Source organism: Taudactylus pleione, unplaced genomic scaffold (genome assembly GCF_031769625.1).
Source record: "Taudactylus pleione unplaced genomic scaffold, aTauple2 ptg000103l, whole genome shotgun sequence".
Classification (NCBI taxonomy): domain Eukaryota; kingdom Metazoa; phylum Chordata; class Amphibia; order Anura; family Myobatrachidae; genus Taudactylus; species Taudactylus pleione.
The window spans coordinates 1,231,506-1,251,757 of record NW_028284505.1 but is presented as its reverse complement, the minus strand read 5'-3'; the positions used below and the strand labels follow the sequence as shown (position 1 = coordinate 1,251,757).

Genomic DNA, 20,252 nt, shown 5'->3' with positions numbered 1-20,252 from the left:
GCTGCCATCCTCCAATCACTATAGTGGTGTATATATATGTATATATATATATATATATATTATTTTTTATTTTATTTTTGAATCTACATTTTAATAATGAAGTTATCCATTTTTATTGTTTTTTAAATGTTTAGTCTGTTACTGGCGATGCCCGGTAGCACATGCGCTGAAGGCTGGTCAGGCGGTAAACCCCGACTTACCACTGGCAGCCAGTAGAGCCGTTGAGCAATGAGCATCACTCAGTATTATATGCTACTGCAGGAAGCGACAATAGAAAGATCTTTTATTTTAGTAACTAGCCCCACAGTTTGCTGTTTTGTGTGAATTTTCTAATGTGTATTAGGTTTCAAATGACCAAATAAATATCACAAAATCTAACTTACGTAAACTATGTCTTCATATTTAAACTAAAATCCTTCTTTAAAACATAGATGCTTTCTGTAGTATACATGAAATGTTTAGTAAAATGAGTAGATTAATTACGGATCGCTGTTGCGATTACGCACACAAGGCTTCTGCGAAAATATGCCAATGAATGCTGTCGCAAAGCCAGCACAGAGACGCCCACTACCGCTATCTCATATCCTTAATACCTCCGAGTCTTGTGTATACATCGGGAACATCGAGTAACATCGGTCCCGACAATTACACCAGGTCTGACCTTACTCAGAAATCGCTAACCTCGTCGCACGCAATGAGTACACAAGCTGCGTATGCCATCGCAATGGCTAATTTATGCACGCCCATGTAATGGCGTTCAAACAAGCTGGCACGCCTGCGTTTCTCTGACCACTCTCCACAAGTTACCACCCTCAACCGCTGACCTCCCGTCACCCACTCTGCGATGGCTTTCTTTCTGCGTGCCTGATCGCAGAGTGATCGCAATGCTAACTCACGTACGCGCACTGTGATGCATGCGCAGTATGCACCATCGTCCGATCTGCGTACGCTGTTGCAGTTGCGATCCGTGCTGAATCAGGACCTTATTTAGCGATGTTTAAAGCTCATTTCCAAGGACACCTTACAGCTGTCTGTCATCTCACGCACATTATTGTCTAAGCAGACTATAGTAAACTACACTCCCTATGATCCCCATTGTCATTATTTTAAATACTTTACATCAGGGGGTGGCCAAACTCGGTCCTCGAGGTCTAGTTCACGTTTTCCAGGTCTCCTCACAGAATCGCAAGTGAAATAATTAGCTCCACCTGTGGATCTTTCAAAATGTGTCACTGAGTAATGACTACACCTGTGCACCTGCTGGGTGACCTGCAAAACGTGAACTGTTGGTAGATCTCGAGGACCGAGTTTGGCCACCACTGCTTTACATCAATAAATATGACTTATAAAACCTGTAGTATAAGGAACAGATAGTGCCAATGGCATTGGTACAGTATATACAACATAAGACAGAAAGGACAAGTAAAGGGATAAAAATGTCGATGGACAATTCTTCAAAACCTCAGACTGTCACTGGAACCTAGGGACAGTTACCTGCATAGTATAATTCAGAGTTTCCTAAACTCTGCCATTACACTGCAGGTTTTAAGGATATCCATGCTTGTGTCCACATTTTTTATTTGTTTTATTCAACTCTAGCTGTTGCAGAACTACAAATTCCAGCATGCCTTTACGACTAAAGGCGGTCATTCTACAATAGCTGAAGGGCCACAGTTTGTCTACCCAGTGATTATGAACTAATGTTGGAAGGACTCATTAGACTACCTATAATAAATACCAGTAACAAGCCATTCCTAATTAAATCACCTCATTTTTATATATGTCTATCTATATGCAGGTATTAGGCTCAATATAAAGTGAAACATTTTCTTGGGAAGTAAATGCTGCTTACCTGCCATGTGCTAGGGAAACGCTTCTGACATATTTCTGAAATGAGTCTTGGAAGTGTTTGCAAATTATTACGGACAATTTCTTTTCCACCCTGAAGAGCTCCAGAAGCCACTCGACAACTGCTAAGTGCCTGCAAGTTGCTGTCTGCAGTTGTTGACTAGCTTGGCGACAGCTATTTACATTTTATCTGTAAAATCCCTGGGCAAGGTTCTGCCATGTGAGAGGGTGATGAAGATTAGGGGTTACCTTACCTGGAAAATGCTGATAAACCTTCTAGCAGAGACAAGGACGGCACTCCTGCCCCATCACGCTGACTGCTTATCGCCCGCAAAGAAATCTACCAGCAACTTGATAGCACAAAAGCTGATAAAATATTTATACAGGAGGGAATAAGACAGTGTGTGTCTGTCTGGGGGCTGTTACATTATTCATCAGGCACTACGTGGTAATACAACATATACAGATCAATATTATTCATCGATAGTTGTTCCACCATAGCAGAATGGTCTTTTACTGTGTCTGTTTTTATGCTACTGGGAAAATGGGGGAGATGTATCGAGCCTTAGGGAGAGATAAAGTGAAGACGTGGCCCTTATCAACCAATCAGCTTCTATAATTTTTTTTAAAACTGCTAAATAAATGACATTTAGAAGCTGATTGGTGGGTTTGGGCAACTTCTTCACTTTATCTATCTTAATGGTTTGATACCTCTCCCCCAAAGTCTCCTTGACTGTTGGCAGAGGTTATACTGTCAGCAGTTTGCTCTCCAGGAAAAAGTCATCGGGTTAGGGTTAGGCACCCCACCAGGAGGGTTAGGTTTAGGGTGTGGGAAGGGGAGGTTAGGGTTAGGCGAGGAGAGGGGAGGGTTAGGGTACTCACCGGCCCCTGTTGGGGTTCTTCACAATCGGGGTGCCGGCATCGGTGTTATGACCGGCCGGCATCACATCCATCGGTATATCATACTGATTCCCTGATGTATTACCCTTAAAACAATAACATTTCTATTAAAAACAACTTAAAATGTGTTTTCAAAAAGCATAACGATGAGCTTTTATCTGATCTCCCAACATGTGATCCCAGACTATTAGCATTTTACTCCAAAATGATACGTCAGCAATAAATTCCACAATTACAATATTTAGAAACTGTAATACAGGTTTATTTCATCACTAAACGGCTGCAGAAAGTTACTATACTGTAAATATGTGTAGACTGTAATATTATCAGTCTCTATGGAAAATATGTGCAGTGTTCCCTTTATTAAAAGTAATTCCACCTTAATATCCTGAGTACAGTAACTTCTAACCCCCTTACAGGCAGGGCTGGCTCTAGGGGTGTTCGACCAGTGCGGTCACACAGGGGCACCACCCATAGAGGGCGCACCCCTCCCCAACATCCCGATTTCAGTAATGTCCTGCTGTTCCACCCGTGGGCCGAAGTGGCCCATGGGTGGTCAAATCGGGAGGTTGGGGACCCCCACCGCCGCATCTGTGCCCAGACCCCCGGAGTGTGAATGGATGCGGCGCGTGCATACGCGTGGCATCCATTCACTGACAGGAGAGGGCTGGGGGAAGCCCAGCCAGTGACAGAGGGCTGGGCTTTACCCCCAGCCTGAAGTTATTTGGAGGCGTGCCATGCAGGCACGCCTCCTAATAATGTCACTTAGGGGGCGTGGCCTATGGTAATGAGCCCACGGCCCCAATTTGACAGGACACATCCTAACGGGCCGGCACAGGGTGCTCAGACCCCTGGAGCCGGCCCTGTTTACAGGAATTATGGGGGTTCCCGATCTGCAAACTAATTTCTGCCATGTTGTAGACAGGGTCACCGAGAGAGAGAGGGGGTCAGGTACAAAGGTCAGTACCTTGTCATCTTTGGTGACACCAGGTGGGATCCTGGACCTTCAAAAGCTGCAGAGTCACACCCCCAAGAATGTGACCACTCCCCCTTCATGACCCACAGAGGTGACCCAATATGCCAGCCTTGTGTGGTCACATCCCCACCCACTTGGTCAGTAGGGACACATGCTTCCAGCATAATAATCATTGCTATATTTAATTTCTTTAAGCTTTTTCTAAATTTCTAGGTAAAAGTGTAAGGGGTAGAATATTATGTAGTGCAGCATTCTGTTGTATCTCTTATTTTAGGTACAAAAATTGTAGAGTTGCCGGGACTGGGGGGCAGTAATAGTAGCCTTCTGCATAATGCAACTATATTTTCCATCTCAAAAGTTAAATAAGGGAGAGAGGGTTCATTTTTCAGGTCATTGGGCATGAGGCCTGAATCAGACCCGGACGCAACGCAGCGCACTTTCGCAGCCGTCAGGGGCCGGGTATGCAAATTCCGCGATCACACACCCAGGCTAAAGGATGCCCTCTATGTCTTAGAGAGAGTCGGCAGAGTGAGCGCACGCCGGTCTAATGACGCCCACTTTTCTTTCTTAGCCCACGTCATCTCCAGGAAGTGTATGATTAATCAGTAACATCGGGAGCCATCGGAGCTGCCCGCAGCCCTTGCGGTAGACCCTACCCCGCCACAAGCACTGCGATCACTGCAGGCTGAAATACAACCAGGTGACGTGTACAATGACGCTTCCATGCTAATTATGCACGCCCACAGAATGACGTTTTTACGCTCAGACGCACCTGCGTACATTCATCCACTCCCCCATTTTCCAGAACCTTCCCCTGATACCACCCACAAACGGCGCTGTCACTCAAATTAGCGTTCAGTCTTTGTGCTACGAGCGCACGATTCACGATCGCAGTGACTGGCTCGCACACACGCACTATGACGCATACGCATGCGCAGATAGGCGACTATCGGCCATAGTGTGCGACCGCGGCTTAGCGACCAGGTCTGAATCAGGCCCCTGGTTCAGTACAGTTTGCAACTGCGATCGCGGCTGTGATTACGAACATAGTCTCACTGCGATGATATGCTAATCCACTGCTATGCCGTCGCAGCACAACATAAGGGCGCCCACCTTACCATACATACATCCGTAATACTTTGCAAGACTGCCAAAACATCGGTAACATCGAGTACCATCGCAGCCTGACGCACGCTTGCACAAGGTCTGACCTTACTCAGGAATTGCTAACCTCATCGCACGCAGTGAGAGCCCAAGCTGCGTATGGCGTCGCAGTGCCTAAGTTATGCACGCCCCTGTAACAGCGTTCAAACGCACTGGAACGCCTTTAGTTTTGCCGACCACCCCCCCATCACCTCCCACAAACAGTGCTTCCTGTCAATCACTCTACTATGGGTCTTCGTAGTCACTGTGATCGCAGTTCCGATCGCAGTGGCTGGTCCGATTGCTTGCATAATTGCAGTTGCGATCCTTGTTGAATCAGGCCCATTGTTAGTAAGTATGAATACAAATTAAATAATCTATAAAAAGTAAACGCATTCAACTCACAAGAAGGCTGCTTTTCTGGTCATTTGGTCAAATTTTATGTTTCTGTGTTTGGCAGATAAATGTACAGTAGAGCATTGTCCTATTTCTATTGTTAAGTTCCATGAACGGTTTAGATATTTGTGTTTATGGCTTTCTTTTTCTGCTTAGAAATTAACTTACATTTTCAGTGCTGTTTGCGCTACTAAAGAAATATTTCATCTGTTTTTATTTTCCAACGCTGTTGTGCGGCAGCGATGAAACCCCCGGCCGTGGCCTGACCTTAGAGGAGATGAAGAAAAGTTTTCAGTATCCACCGATAGACAAAAATGGTAAGTACAGATGTACCAGCGCCGGTAATAACATAATCACAATATTGTTCTGCAGTGAGACTGTGAAGGATCTGAACGTTTATTTTAAGACGAGAACAGCATGTTATATCAGTCAGGTGCCCGCATTTACGTTTTTTAAAATAAATAGATTAGACAGCCATCTGGAAGATTCTATTCTCACAATTTATATGAACAATAATAAATTATTGCAGGGATTGAACAAAAAAAGGTGGGTGGGAGTCCGTTATAAACCGTCATTGTGAAATACCATTGACTAATAATAATAATAATAATTATATAATGCTTTTGCCTTTTATTATCTTAATATGTTTCTACAATGGAGGGCTGGAGAAATTGTTTGTGAGAATACAGCCTCCTATTCCACTGAGAACGGTGGCATCTCTGATTGTCAGCAGTGAACAGGAGACGATTGGCCGTAGGCCTCAAGGGGACCAGCAACCTCCACGATGTCATAGGGGGCCTGATTCAGACCCGGTCGCAAGCGCTAAGCACTCGCAACTGGGTCGATGGTGGCCCAGAGCGCATGCGCACGATGGAGCCGGCTCCTTCGTGTGCATGTGCGAGACCCGGATAGCCGGGCACCCCGTCGCTCCGGGTCTCGCAACAAAGGGGGCGAGCTGTCAATGGTGAGTGACAGCTCGCCCCCTTTGGTAGGCGGGCCGGGGCGTGGCTGGCCAAACGGAGGCGTTCCCAAAGGGCGGCCCCACTGACATCACAAGTGATGTAAGTGGGAGAGCTTCCAGCTCTGTGAGAGCCGAAAGCTCTCTGGGGTTTGAGGCCACGAGACCCTACCACAAGGGTCTCGTCGCAAGCCCGATGGTCGTGACCATCGCGACCATCATCTTGGCCGCTCACTATAGCTGTGGGTGGTCACCCACAGCTATGCGAGCGGCCAGGAGGCCGTTCTAAAAAAAAACGCCCTGATTCAGAGTGTCCGGCTCTGAATCAGGGCCAGGGTCCCTTAATGAGATCGTTTTCTCAAATTTTTTTATCTGCTTGGTCCTCTTATTACTGGTGCCAGCATTAGACTTCCTCAGGGGGAGCCAGCCATCCTGTCGGTGTGGACTCTCCCATTCCTGCTCCTCACCTCCCTTAGATTGTCCAGCCCATGCTTGGCCTCCCATTTGGCACCGCACTTTGTACATGGTGTCAGCAGCAGGGATTTCGCTCCTTGCCGTGTAAGCGCCGGCTCAGCGTGGAACCTGCTCAAAGGTGGCATACAGACAGAGTGTCATACAGCTGAGCAGCTGTCAAAGCCAGAGAAGTCCAGCCCAGCAATGAGGTTAGTACGTGAAGTGTAGAGGTGTAGGGGGGCATTGATGTAATGTGGGGTGGGGGGGGCTGAGTGGTGGGAGCGAGCTTGGTGTACTGTGGAGTTTATGAGGCGGTCGGCATTACATAAGTGTAATGTGGATGGGGATGAAACGACATGCTGTGATATAGAGTAGCTGAGGGGTAGTGCTGTAATGTTGGTAAGTATTGCTGATTGCTGTAGTGCGTGTGCGGGGGTATTTGTTAATGTAATGTGGGTGCTAATAATGTAATGTAGAGGGTCATTAGGTGACAAGGGTCTATTTGTTAAATGTGAATGCTATTGATTTAATGCTGGAACTGGTAGGTAGGCCTAGACTGTCATATACAGTATCTGCACTGCTGCACATTGCATGGCTGTTCCAGTTGGTTAAGAAGCTGGCAGAGGATGCCCTCAGCCACTCCGATGAGGATGCCCTCAGCCACTCCAATGAGGATGCCCTCAGCCAATCCGATGGCGTTTTAAATGGCCACCAGGCATGGACAATCTCCATGCGTACCACTCTCGCTCATGGGTCAGCCCGACCCTGGGTGCTGGGATCATACCATATGGTTTTGGTAAATGTACTGGATTGCGGTGTCTTTGGGCTCTACGGACAGTGCATATGAGGGAAGTAGCCAGGAATAACGCACAGACTTCCATTGTATGCAATCAGGAGACTTGAGGGAGGCTGCTTATTGGCTCTTGTTTGCCAATGACGAGAGACGAGATTTTATTCTTCCTCCATTAGGGGGCACAGGGATAATGCTGGGTATAGCCTGGAGAGGAGAGTCTGGGCACAAAATGGTTGAATGAAAATATCCACAAGCCCAGACTCCCTCTCCTCTCTACCCCAGCCACCAGCAGCCAGTTTGAGTTTTGTGCTGGCAGGAGCTGGCACCACCATTCTTTGGGGGGGCTGCTTTAGGTGGTTCCCAGTGGTTTCTTTTATTTTAGTTTACTGTGAGCAGACAGTGAGAGGTGTCCTGGGAGCCATGGGTTCGAGACCCTTACTGCCAGCGCAGGAGACCACCGGTGGTACCCTGTCTCCTGTGCCGCCCACTAGACCACCAGGGCCATTTTTTGGAATAGGTAGCTGCTCATAGTGGTGGTAGCCCTGGGGTCTGGCCAGATGGGGGAGGTAGGCGCTCCCTGTTAGCCCCTACCCCAACCCTGGGGGGCACTTCCTCATCGCAGACAGCAAGCCCCAGCCAGGATCCTCCCCTCTCTCCTTCTCTGAGACGCTGAGCAGCCATTTTCTCCACAGCCTGCCTCAGCACAGCTCAGGGAGAGAAGCTGGGCTCCGGTCTCCTCATATAACCTGCTCCCAGTAGCCAAGATATGTATATATATTTAGCTCCTTAGCTGGATAGTTGAGCACTATTCGCCCACATTTTTTCTAGCATTGAGTGGTCTGAGTGCATGTGAGTGTGGGTACTGTCTGCTCTCTGCCTTTGTGCCTATTGTGGTTACTGGTCACCTGGGGAATCTCCCTTGCAGCTGGTGATTACAGCTCTCAGTATATTTATTATATCCATAGCTTTGTACACCATTGGTTAAGCTTTTTGTGTGGGCATTTCTGCGGATTTAAATATGTCCAGAAATAAGGCTCCCAATGAGGTGGGTGCTACAGCGCTGACCAGTTTTTCTGCTAGCCATCGCTTCGGCCCAGATGCTCCCGATTCCTGGTTTTAGGGCTATGCTGCGGACGCCTGGGTTATCTTTCCAAGGTGGTGTCCTGCTTCCACATCAACCAGGAATTTGCGGTACAGTCTTTCCAGGTTCCGGATTCTTCCCTGCTGGAAGCCACTTTGGATGTGGTGAGGGCTCTTGGGCTTTACGTAAACAGGACCAGAGATATTCGCAAGTCGGATTCTCTATTTGACCTGTATGATGTTCACAAGTGGGGCTGGCCAGCTACTAAGCAAACCTTAGCTCGGTGGCTCCGTTTCACGATCTGCCAGGTTTACACCTTGGCGAATCTTCCTGCCCCTGCCGTGGTGACTGCCCATTCCACCCGGTCAGTGGGGACTTCTTGGGCAGCACGCTGTGGAGGTTCTGCAGAACAGCCCTGTAAGGCTGCCACACGGTCGTCTGCTCATATCTTTATTCGGTTTTATGTATCTGACACATTAGCGTCTATGTACGCCACCTTTGCGTATTCTGTGCTCACTGCTGCTCAGGAGCGTCCCCTCCCATGGGGGCATAGCTTTGGGACATCCCAGCATTATCCCTGTGCCCCCTAGTGGAGGAAGAAGAAAAGGAGACATGTTGCTTACCTGTTAAGTCTCTTTCTTCGACTCCATAGGGGGCACAGGGCGCCCACCCTGACGCACCTGACTGCCGAGATGTGTATCCTTGTTGACCTGTCCGGCTATGGCCCGTATTCAATTCGAGCTGAGCCGTGATACTTTCCGCCTCCCGGACTTTTCGACTACTTTGCGTGTTTTGCAGGCGGAAAAGTATCGCGCACGTGCCCGCGTATCGCCGTATTCAATTTGAAAGTAGGCGAAAACGGGACCCGGCGAAACTTAAACAAGTGGAAAGTCCTGTCAGATTTGGGGAAATCAGCCTGACACCCCCCAAAAGATGCTCTGACATGGGGGTTCCCTATGGTACCCCCTGATTTGGCTTGCTGAAGGTATTTGGTGTTTTTAAATGGGCTGAATAGCTGCTAAATAGCGTTTTTCTATACATGACGCAGAATAGTATTCAGGAGTATTTTTTCCAGAAAATAACTTATCCCAGCAAATTTGGGGTACATGGAAATGGGGGTCAGCATATTTTAAAGTTGCTAAAGTTAAGTTTAAAAAATCGTGAAAAATTCACCTGCTGCAAGCACCTGCAATAAAAAAAACACCTGGGGCATACTTGGGGACCCCCCCAGAGTCTAGTTCGCTAGTTTTTAACTTTGTCCCCCAACATTTCTTTTTTTCGCCCCCAAATTCAAAGTGATTTATTGGGGTGTTCTTAAGTCTTTTTAAAAAAAAATTTGACAGATTACCTTTGGGGGACTGTCTGAAGTCTGCACGGGGGTTCCTGCAACGTTGCACCCCAAAACCCCAATTCTGCACTTTTTGCCGCCTGCTATTCATAGGCGAAACTTTTCCACCTATTACATTGCATTAACTTTCCACCTAGGCGGAAAGTCTTCCAAATTGAATTCGGAGTAAAAACCAAACCAGGCGATAATGACGTCATCGGCGAAAAGTTTCCGCCAAAAACACGCAAAAATGGCTTTTCGCCTCAAATTGAATACGGCCCTATGTCTGTATGGTTCTGTGTGTGTGCCAGACCTCTTTCTCCTCTGCCTCCCATCTGGCCATGGGCTTGCAGACTAAACGGTCTGCTGATGGCTGGAGGCAGGGTATAGAGGAGAGGGAGCCTGGTCTTTTCATTTAACTTGGTTTGGTGTCTGGACTTTCCGCTCAAGGCTATAACCAGCATTATCCCTGTGCCGCCTATAGAGTCGAAGAAAGAGACTTAACAGGTGTGCAACATACTGTAAGTCTCCTTTTTTAATTTAAATGTGTGTACAGCAGTAGCATCTTCCTCATTAGCTGCAGAGGCAGCCTAAGCCAGAGTCCCCTTATTTACCATACGATGAAACAGGATGTATGTACTTCCTATAGCAGATTATATAATGTTTCATACAAGAGAAGTGTTTGACAGGAGCCACACATCCCTGTCCTGTGATGTTACTGATAGTCGCATCATCAGATTGGCTACATTTAACAGCGTATAACATGGGGTCAATTTACAAAGAATTATGTCTGGCCGAGATGCCATTAACGGGGGAGCTTAGCCTGTTTTTCTGACAGGAAGATTTACTAAAGGCAAACAGGGGAGTAAAGAGACAATTCGAAATACAAAACACAGGTGTAAAAAAAATTTAATTAAATTAAATACAAACTCGGCCAAACTCGAAAGTACTTTTCGTAGTGAATAATACTTCATGGGAATTTATTCAGAAATCGTGTTTTTAAACACGTCCGTAAAATCACTAAACTCAGGTCAAAACACACTTTTGTTTGCAGAAGCATGCACAGATCAAAGAGATCTGTACAGGCTTTTGTGTGTATGTCAGTGTAAAAAGTGTAAAAAAAATAGAAAAAAAAAATGGCATTCCTCCTCAAAGCATAACCAGTGCTGGGCTTTTGGAGCTGGTCCTGATTCACAAAATAGGTTGATGGTTACAGGATGCTCCTGCTTTTGAACTTGTTTTTGGCTCAGAATATGGCCCATAATAACCTGCATCCATAGAAATATGACACATATAGCTTCTTTAACTAAGCAAAAGGCATAATTGTGCGAGTCCAACACTATCGCGTGGACGTCAGTCACCTTCTACGTGACCTGTCTCAGCGACAATGCATTTACTTTGCTTTTTTTCATCTAACAGGGTATGTCTCGGACCCCATGAGCACAATGCGGTTCCAGCCTTGCTGCAGGAGGAGCAGTTTCGAAGACAGTAACTGACAGATGGAGCCTTTAGCAGCAGCGATGATATCCCAAGAAAAGGAAGATCGCCTCGCCACCCTGACCGCCCAGAGGAAACCGTATACACACAAACATACGTCGGATAATTCATCTCTTTATGTTCCTGTTTTGCTCTTTTTCTATTACGAGACGCTGCTGTAAGGCTTTGTCCCTTTTCACCTTGCCAGAGAAATAGGATGGACATTCGGTTTCCATATGAAGATGTAATGTGTCTGCTACTACAAGCAAACTGCTCCACCACTTTTCCGTAATAATACATTAGAGACAATAGAGTGTGTGCATTTGTTTTTGCTTAGCGGCAATCATAGAAATTTTCCTGAAGCGTTATAGCCTGTCCGTTTGTTACAATACTGTATGTGCCCAGCCTGACCTTATATTCCTGCATCTGATTAATCAAATTTACCCATAATGAAATAGAAAACACCCCACCCATATTCTAATCGCCTTGTAATTGGGTACAAAACAGTAATAGAACAAGACTGGGTCATAACAACAGAAAGGTGAGAGGGCCCTGCTCGGAGGCTTATGCTCTATAGGGAAATAAGAATGTGATACACAAGGATAAGTGCTACATATGTAACATCGGTCCAGCTAGATTGCAGAGGTTCTTGGTGGGCTGTATGAGCCAGTCACACGGCAATGTTGGCTTCGGGTCAGCGGGGTGAGTGCGAGTAGACAGAGGACATATTGTATAGTGTAAGGGAAAAGAATAGTGGAAAAATTAGAAACCATTCTGCGCCGGTGTGATAATAAACATTACACTAGCATGGATATAGTTCAAATATACAGTGGTGGCCAAAATTGCGGACACTTTTTGGAATTTGAATGTTTTTCAACTTCGAATGCTTATAATAACTGTTACACTTCACGCAGTGCAATGATTCATATATCAAATGAAAGGAAATTTAATGCTGAATTCAACACAATAAACACAGGTCAAATATTTGCATTACAAGGGAAGTTATGCAGTGAAAACAACACTTAGGGCCTGATTCAGACCCACTCGCGAGCGGCTGTCCGCTCGCAAGTGGGTCGATGGTCTGCACTGCGCATGCGCACAATGGAGGGAGCTCCGTCGTGCGCGAGATGCAACGAGCGAAGGACTTTCCTTCGCTCGTAGTGTCTGATCAAAAGGGGCGTACTGTCGATGTTGATTGACAGCACGCCCCCTTTGGTGGGCGTGCCGGGGGCGTGCCTCCCAGACGGAGGCGTTCCCAAGGGAACGCCTACCGTCAGAAGCCGGCCCCACTGACATCACTAGTGATGTCAGTGGGAGTGATTTTGGCTCTGATAGAGCCAAAATCACTCCGGGCCCTGCGGTTGAACAACTCAACCGCAGGCTTCTGCTCGCAGTGGCGATGGTCGCGATGGTCAAGACCATCGCGACCATCATCCTGCACGCTCGTATATGCTGTGGGTGGTGACCCACAGCTATACGAGCGTCCAGGAGGACGCTCCATATTTATGGAGGTGGGCCCTGATTCAGAGCGAGCGCTCTGGTCAGAGCGTCCGGCTCTGAATCAGGCCCTTAGGGTGAAAATCCCTGTGTACTTATGATGTTACTGTGCTATCAGTATTTCGTTGGGTATCCTTTATTTTTCAAGACAGCAGCACAGCGACGTGTCATTGAGCCAACCAATGTTTGGAGCTCTTCCTTCTTTATTATGTGGTGCCATGAGACAATTATAGCCTCAATTAATTGTCTTTTATTGGATGGACGCCTCAGATGTACCAGTTTTTTCAAACAGAACCACAAATGTTCTATGGGGTTCAGGACTGGGCTGTTTCCTGGCCATCCCAGCACCTGTATGTCATTCTCCGTGAACCACTGTTGGCATATCCATGCAGTGTGATAGGGAGCTGAATCCTGCTGGGAAAAAATGGGGCATTATCTGGAAAAAGATCCCTGATAGAAGGTAGAAGTTTTGGTTGTAGGATGATGTCAATGTACTTTCTGCTGTTCAGTGTGCCATCTATGACATAACGGCGGCCCTACAGCATCTGCTGTCATACATGCCCAGATCATAACACTTGTAGGATGGTATCAGTGTGCCATCTATGACATAACGGCGGCCCTACAGCATCTGCTGTCATACATGCCTAGATCATAACACTTGTAGGATGGTATCAGTGTGCCATCTATGACATAACGGCAGCCCTACAGCATCTGCTGTCATACATGCCCAGATCATAACACTTGTAGGATGGTATCAGTGTGCCATCTATGACATAACGGCGGCCCTACAGCATCTGCTGTCATACATGCCTAGATCATAACACTTGTAGGATGGTATCAGTGTGCCATCTATGACATAACGGCGGCCCTACAGCATCTGCTGTCATACATGCCTAGATCATAACACTTGTAGGATGGTATCAGTGTGCCATCTATGACATAACGGCGGCCCTACAGCATCTGCTGTCATACATGCCCAGATCATAACACTTGTAGGATGGTATCAGTGTGCCATCTATGACATAACGGCGGCCCTACAGCATCTGCTGTCATACATGCCTAGATCATAACACTTGTAGGATGGTATCAGTGTGCCATCTATGACATAACGGCGGCCCTACAGCATCTGCTGTCATACATGCCCAGATCATAACACTTGTAGGATTCTTTGTTGTCACTTGAATGCAATATGGATGTACCTCTTCCCCGATGCGACGTCTCCAATATTTTTCCCCATCACTACCAAATATCGATATCTTAGTTTCGTCACTCCATATCACTTGTTTCCACTGACCTTCTGCCCATGCAATGTGTTCTTTTGCCCACTGTATTCATTTCTGCTGCTGCTTTTTATTCAGCAATGGCTTTTTTCGGGGAATCCTACCTTTTAGGCCAACCTCCGTTAGTCTTCTCCATACCGTTCTTGCACTGACAAAAACACCAGTTGCACTCAGTTCACTGCTAATGGCCGCAGATAACATCCATCTGTGCCTGACGCAAATTCGTTTTATTCTCCTATCATCAACAGCTGTTGTGCACTTTTTCCGGCCTTTTCCTTCTGTGGGCCTGATTCAGACCCACTCGCGAGCGGCTGTCCGCTCGCAAGTGGGTCGATGTTCTGCACTGAGCATGCGCACGACGGAGGGAGCTCCGTCGTGCGCATGCGCCAGACGCGACGAGCGAAGGACTTTCCTTCGCTCGTTGTGTCTGATCAAAGGGGGCGTGCTGTCGATGTTGATTACCGTCAGAAGCCGGCCCACTGACATCACTAGTGATGTCAGTGGGAGTGATTTTGGCTCTGATAGAGCCAAAATCACTCCGGGCCTTGCGGTTGAAAACCTCAATCACAGGCTCTGGCTCGCAGTTTCGATGGTCACGATGGTCAAGACCATCGCGGCCATCAAACTGCACGCTCGTATAGGCTGTGGGTGGTGACCCACAGCTATACGAGCGTCCAGGAGGACGCTCCATAGTTATGGTGGACGGCCCTCATTCAGAGCGTGCGCTCTGCTCAGAGCGTCCGGCTCTGAATGAGGGCCTTTGTTTTGTATAGATTGTGTTTCCTGATAGCGTAAACAAAACTTTCGTACTCCTGATGTTGTCACATTCCCACCAATTTCTCTCGCAATTGCTGCATACGAAAGACCATTTTCACTTAACACCACAATCCTGGATCACGTCGCTGTGCTGCGGTCTTGAAGAATAAAGGATACCCAACAAAATACTTTCATTTGATATATGAATCATTGCACTGCGTGAAGTGTAACAGTTTTTATAAGCATTCGAAGTTGATAAACATTCAAATTTAAAAATGTGTCCACAATTTTGGCCACCACTGTATATATCACATTTAATGAGAAACACATAAAACAATAAACAACTGTTAAAAAACTTAAAATAGTTCTGTCACTTGAGGCTAATATATCAGAAGTACAAATCTTGTGACCATATCAATGCACCAATTGTAACATCTATTCACAAGTTATGTAGTTAGATTGCACATGATGAATCTTAGTATAAAATGTTGCTAAAAAGTATCACTGGAAGTACAGCTGCGTCCCTGCTCCGACAGGTAATTACTGTAATAAATGTGTACAAAAGTCCCAAAGCTAAATCATATTCTGTTGCAATTTGAGTTATATTTCACATAAGTTCCTGATGACTCACCAGGGTAAAATAGGGGATGTAGTTATCAGACTGGCGGACGGCATGCCACCGGTCTGAATACCGACACCGGAATCCAGGAGGACAGTAGCCCGAGTGAGGTAAGTCTGGGGTGCTCTAAGCATTAGCCACGGGGGAAGGGGAGTGTTAGGTTTAGGCAGCGTAGTGTGGTTAGGGTTAGGTTTTTTGGGGGGAGGTTAGAGTTAGGCACCACTAGGGGGGGGTTAGGTTTAGGCACTAACGGGGAGGGTTAGGGTGCAGGGTGAGGAGCGTTAGGGTTAGGCTACAAGAAGGGAGGGTTAGGGGGAGAACGGGGGAGGGTAAGTATACTTACCCGACCCCTATTGGGATACCAACCATCGGGATGCTGCTGTTGGTATTTTGACAGGAGGCACCCCAACAGCCAGTATTACTTACCGATTCCTAATATAGTACAAACAGGTCGTACACTGGAGCCTTATTAATGGCAAATGATAACGATAGAGTTCCCTCCTATTGCTGAAACCTGCAGCAGCAGACTCACTGCAGTGGGAGCTGGATGGTGCCAGCAGTAATGAAGCACCATTGTATTAGGTGCTTGTTGTGGTAGCAGAGGGCTGTGCTTGTGAGTGCCAGCAATGATGTACGCAGCTGACTCTTGCTACAATTGGATCCCTCTCAGCTCCCCCCATGGTGCGCCCCTCTTTCGGCACATGCGCAAAAGGACGCCAGAAGGACTTATGGGTCATAAACCCAGAAGTCCCTCTATCGCAAAGGACTGTTCTTACCGGGAGAGCTGTCCTTTGTGATTTTCTAGGTACATACTGGCAATATTATCACCGGTATGTACCCGATAATGGACGATATGTACGGCATTGCAGATGCGATGCTTAATACATCCCTCCCACAGTGAGGAGCTGATTGGTTTGTACTTTATCTCTCTTCACTTTATTACTCTCCAAGGCTTAGTACATCTGCCCCTATTTGTTGCATATTTTATCATTATTTTTATATATTATCTGGACCAACTTGGAGATTGGCAGATGAGATGTTATACTAAACTAAAATGTATCTTAACGTTTAAGTCCGTGTCAGCGCCATAAATGGATACACACACTGTTCTTTTTTGGTCTCCCTAACCTAAGTGCTAGTGGCGGCTGTTCCGGTTGTTTTTGTCGATGTTGTGCCTTGTTAAAATGAACCCAACGATACAAAATCCCGCCGACTGCGCAGTGTGCAGTGTTATTCCACAGAACGTGAGACCTGCCTACATTTATTGCCCATTAAAGCAGGCGCATGGTAGTGTAAGAAAGTGGCGTGATATGCACAACAATGGACGAACAAACGCGCATGACCAAGATCAACCGCTACGCCCATCACTTGTCACAGATTTGGGAGGGAGGTTTGCGATCATCCACCCTATAGCCTGGACCTTGATCCACGTGATTTTCACCTTTTCTCTAAGATCAAAGAGCTCCTGGGCAGAAAACATTTTGGAAGTGATGATGAGCTGAAGTTTGCAGTCAGCAACTGGTTTAATGGACCGAAGGCAGCCGGGTACAACAAGGGGGTTCTAACGCCTGTGGACTGGTAAGGTAAATGCTCAAATGAAGGAGCTGATTATACTGTATAATGCAGAGATAGACAAAGGTAAAAGAAAATGTTTTATTTTCTTTATTTCTACTGGCAAACACTCTTGACTTACTGGATTACCCTGCTGTAAGGGAGAGGAATCAGTAATAGAAAGAAAGAAGTGATAATACCACTGTATAGGTCATTGGTACGTCCTCATCTCTATACTGTGTTCAGTTCTGGAGGCCATACCTCCAGAAGGATATTAATACATTAGAGACTGTACAAAGAAGGGCAACTAAAATGGTGCAAGGTCTACACCACAAAACGTACCAGGAAAGACTAAAAGATCTTATTATATATAGTTTGGAGCAGAGAAGGGAAAGGGGGGACATGATAGAAACATTCAGATATATAAAGGGTTATAACAAGGTGAAGGAAGGAGACATTCTTCAAAGAAAGAGAAGTATTAGAACAAGAGGACATGTTCTGACACTGGAGGGTGGTAGGTTCAGGGGAAATCTGAGGACAAATTACTTCACAGAAAGGGTAGTGGACAAGTGGAATAGCCCCCATTAGGGGTGGTAGAGGCTAAGACAGTAGAGCAATTTAAACATGCATGGGATAGACATAAGGATATCCTTCAGAAGAAGTAAGGATCAATAAGGGTTGAGGTAATAATATGTTTAAAAATAAGGCAGACTAAATGGGCCAAGTGGGTCTTATCTGCCGTCAAATTCTATGTTTTAAAATATTAGGGGTCTCATTTAATGATGAGTTTCATTACCAAAACGAGTGATAAATGTCACTGAGTATGATAATGGTGCTCCAGCCAATCAGCTCCCAACTGCCATCTGTTAGAAAAATGACAGTTGGGAGCTGATTGGCTGGAGCACCATTTATCATACTCAGTGACATTTATCACTCGTTGTGGTGATAAAACTCGTTAGTAAATGGGGGCCTATATATTATACACACATGCATATACACACACAGGTACAGTCATGTGCATAAATATTGGGACATTGACAGAATTTTCATATTTTGGCCTCTATTCACCACCACAATGGCTTTGAAATGAAACAAACAGGATGTGCTTTACCTGCAGACTTTCAGATTTAATTTGAGGGTAATTACATCCAAATTAGGTGAACGCTGTAGGAATTACAACGGTTTCTATATGTGCCTCCCACTTTTTAAGGGACCAAAAGTAATGGGACAAACTAAACAATTCTAAATCTAACTTTCACTTTTTAATACTTTATTGCAAATCCTTTGCAGGCAATTACAGCCTGAAGTCTGGAACGCATAGACATCACCAGACGCTGGGTTTCATCCCTGGTGATGCTCTGCCAGGCCTCTACTGCAAATGTCTTCAGTTCCTGCTTGTTCTTGGGGCATTTTCCCTTCAGTTTTGTCTTCATCAAGTGAAATGCATGCTCAATTGGATTCAGGTCAGGGGATTGACTTGGCCATTGCATAACATTCCACTTTTTAGCCTTAAAAAACTTTTTGGTTGCTTTTGCAGTATACTTCATGTCATTGTCCATCTGCACTGTAAAGTGCCGTCCAATGAGTTCTGAAGCATTTGACTGAATATGAGCATATAATATTGCCCGAAACACTTCAGAATTCATTCTGCTGCTTTTGTCAGCAGTCACATCATCAATAAATACAAGGGAACCAGTTCCATTGGCAGCCATACATGCCTACGCCATGACACTACCATCACCATGCTTCACTGATGAGGTGGTATGTTTTGGATCATGAGCAGTTCTTTTCCTTCTCCATACTCTTCTCTTCCCATCACTCTGGTACAAGTTGATCTTTGTCTCATCTGTCCATAGGATGTTGTTCCAGAACTGTAATGGCTTTTTTAGATGTTTGGTTGGCAAACTCTAATCTGGTCTTCCTGTTTTTGAGGCTCACCAATGGTTTACATCTTGTGGTGAACCCTCTATATTCACTCTTGTGAAGTCTTCTCTTGATTGTTGACTTTGACACATATACACCTGCCTCCTGGAGAGTGTTCTTGATTTGGCCAACTGTTGTGAAGGGCTTTTTCTTCACCAGGGAAATAATTCTTCTGTCATCCACCACAGTTGTTTTCCGTGGTCTTCCGGGTCTTTTGGTGTTGCTGAGCTCTCTGGTGCATTCTTTCTTTTTAAGAATGTTCCAATCAGTTGATTTGGCCACACCTAATGTTTTTGCTATCTCTCTGATGGGTTTGTTTTGATTTTTCAGCCTAATGATGGCTTGCTTCACTGATAGTGACAGCTCTTTGGATCTCATATTGAGAGTTGACAGCAACTGATTCCAAATGCAAATATCACACCTAGAATCAACTCCTGACCTTTTACCTGCTTAATTGATAATGAAATAACGAGGGAACAGCCCACACCTGTCCATGAAATAGCTTTTGAGTTGATAGTTTCATTACTTTTGGCCCTTTAAAAAGTGGGAGGCACATATAGAAACCGTTGTAATTCCTACATCGTTCACCTGATTTGGATGTAATTACCCTCAAATTAAATCTGAAAGTCTGCAGGTAAAGCACATCTTGTTTGTTTCATTTCAACGCCATTGTGGTGGTGAATAGAAGCCAAAATATGAAAATTCTGTCAATGTCCCAATATTTATGCACCTGACTGTAAGTAATCTCTGTATAAGTAGTGAATTCTTATGTTCAAAACGTTCTACTATCACCACATCCACTTTTATTAGGAAAATGTGTGTGTGAGAGAGATATAGGATTACAGCGATAAGAAAAGGAGCATAATATGTTCTTAGATAAACTTATTAGTGTGTCTGACACAAGAGAATCACTCATTGGGTTAATTTAGATAAGAATAGGTCAGATATTGGTCTTCCTGATGGTTTCCTATAACAGACACAAAGTATAATCTTTTTCTAGTTTGGATACTTTGTTTTTGGACACAAATGAAATTACTGAGAGAGGAATATTTATTACCTGAGAACATTGATTGTTTAAACATATGTAAATAGTATCTATATTAACAACCAGAATCTTTGAAAATAGAAACATACGCATGGGGGGGGGGGGGGGGACAAAGGATTTGTGTTTATTTTTGCTTCTAAGTTACATTATGGATCTATATTGATCATTCAAATATAACAAATCTGGTCATCAGGAGAGCTTCCAGCGGCCAGAATTTTTTAATTCACATT

At 45.5% G+C, this 20,252-nt stretch overlaps 1 protein-coding gene across 4 annotated transcripts in view; it reads left to right on the top strand.

Moving 5' to 3' along the window:
* The window catches only part of TNNI3K (TNNI3 interacting kinase), an 840,867-nt gene extending 829,292 nt beyond the window's left edge, over positions 1 to 11,575 (top strand). For 3 of the 4 annotated variants that reach the window (XM_088470769.1, XM_088470770.1, XM_088470771.1), the window contains 2 exons: positions 5,504 to 5,580; positions 11,295 to 11,575. In XM_088470769.1, the coding sequence (XP_088326895.1) occupies positions 5,504 to 5,580; positions 11,295 to 11,371 (154 nt within the window). In that variant the 3' untranslated portion in view covers positions 11,372 to 11,575. Of the gene's footprint in view, positions 1 to 699; positions 712 to 5,503; positions 5,581 to 11,294 lie in introns of all 4 variants that reach the window. The other variant, XM_088470772.1, reaches the window with a different exon arrangement.
* The last annotated feature ends 8,677 nt before the right edge of the window (positions 11,576 to 20,252 follow it).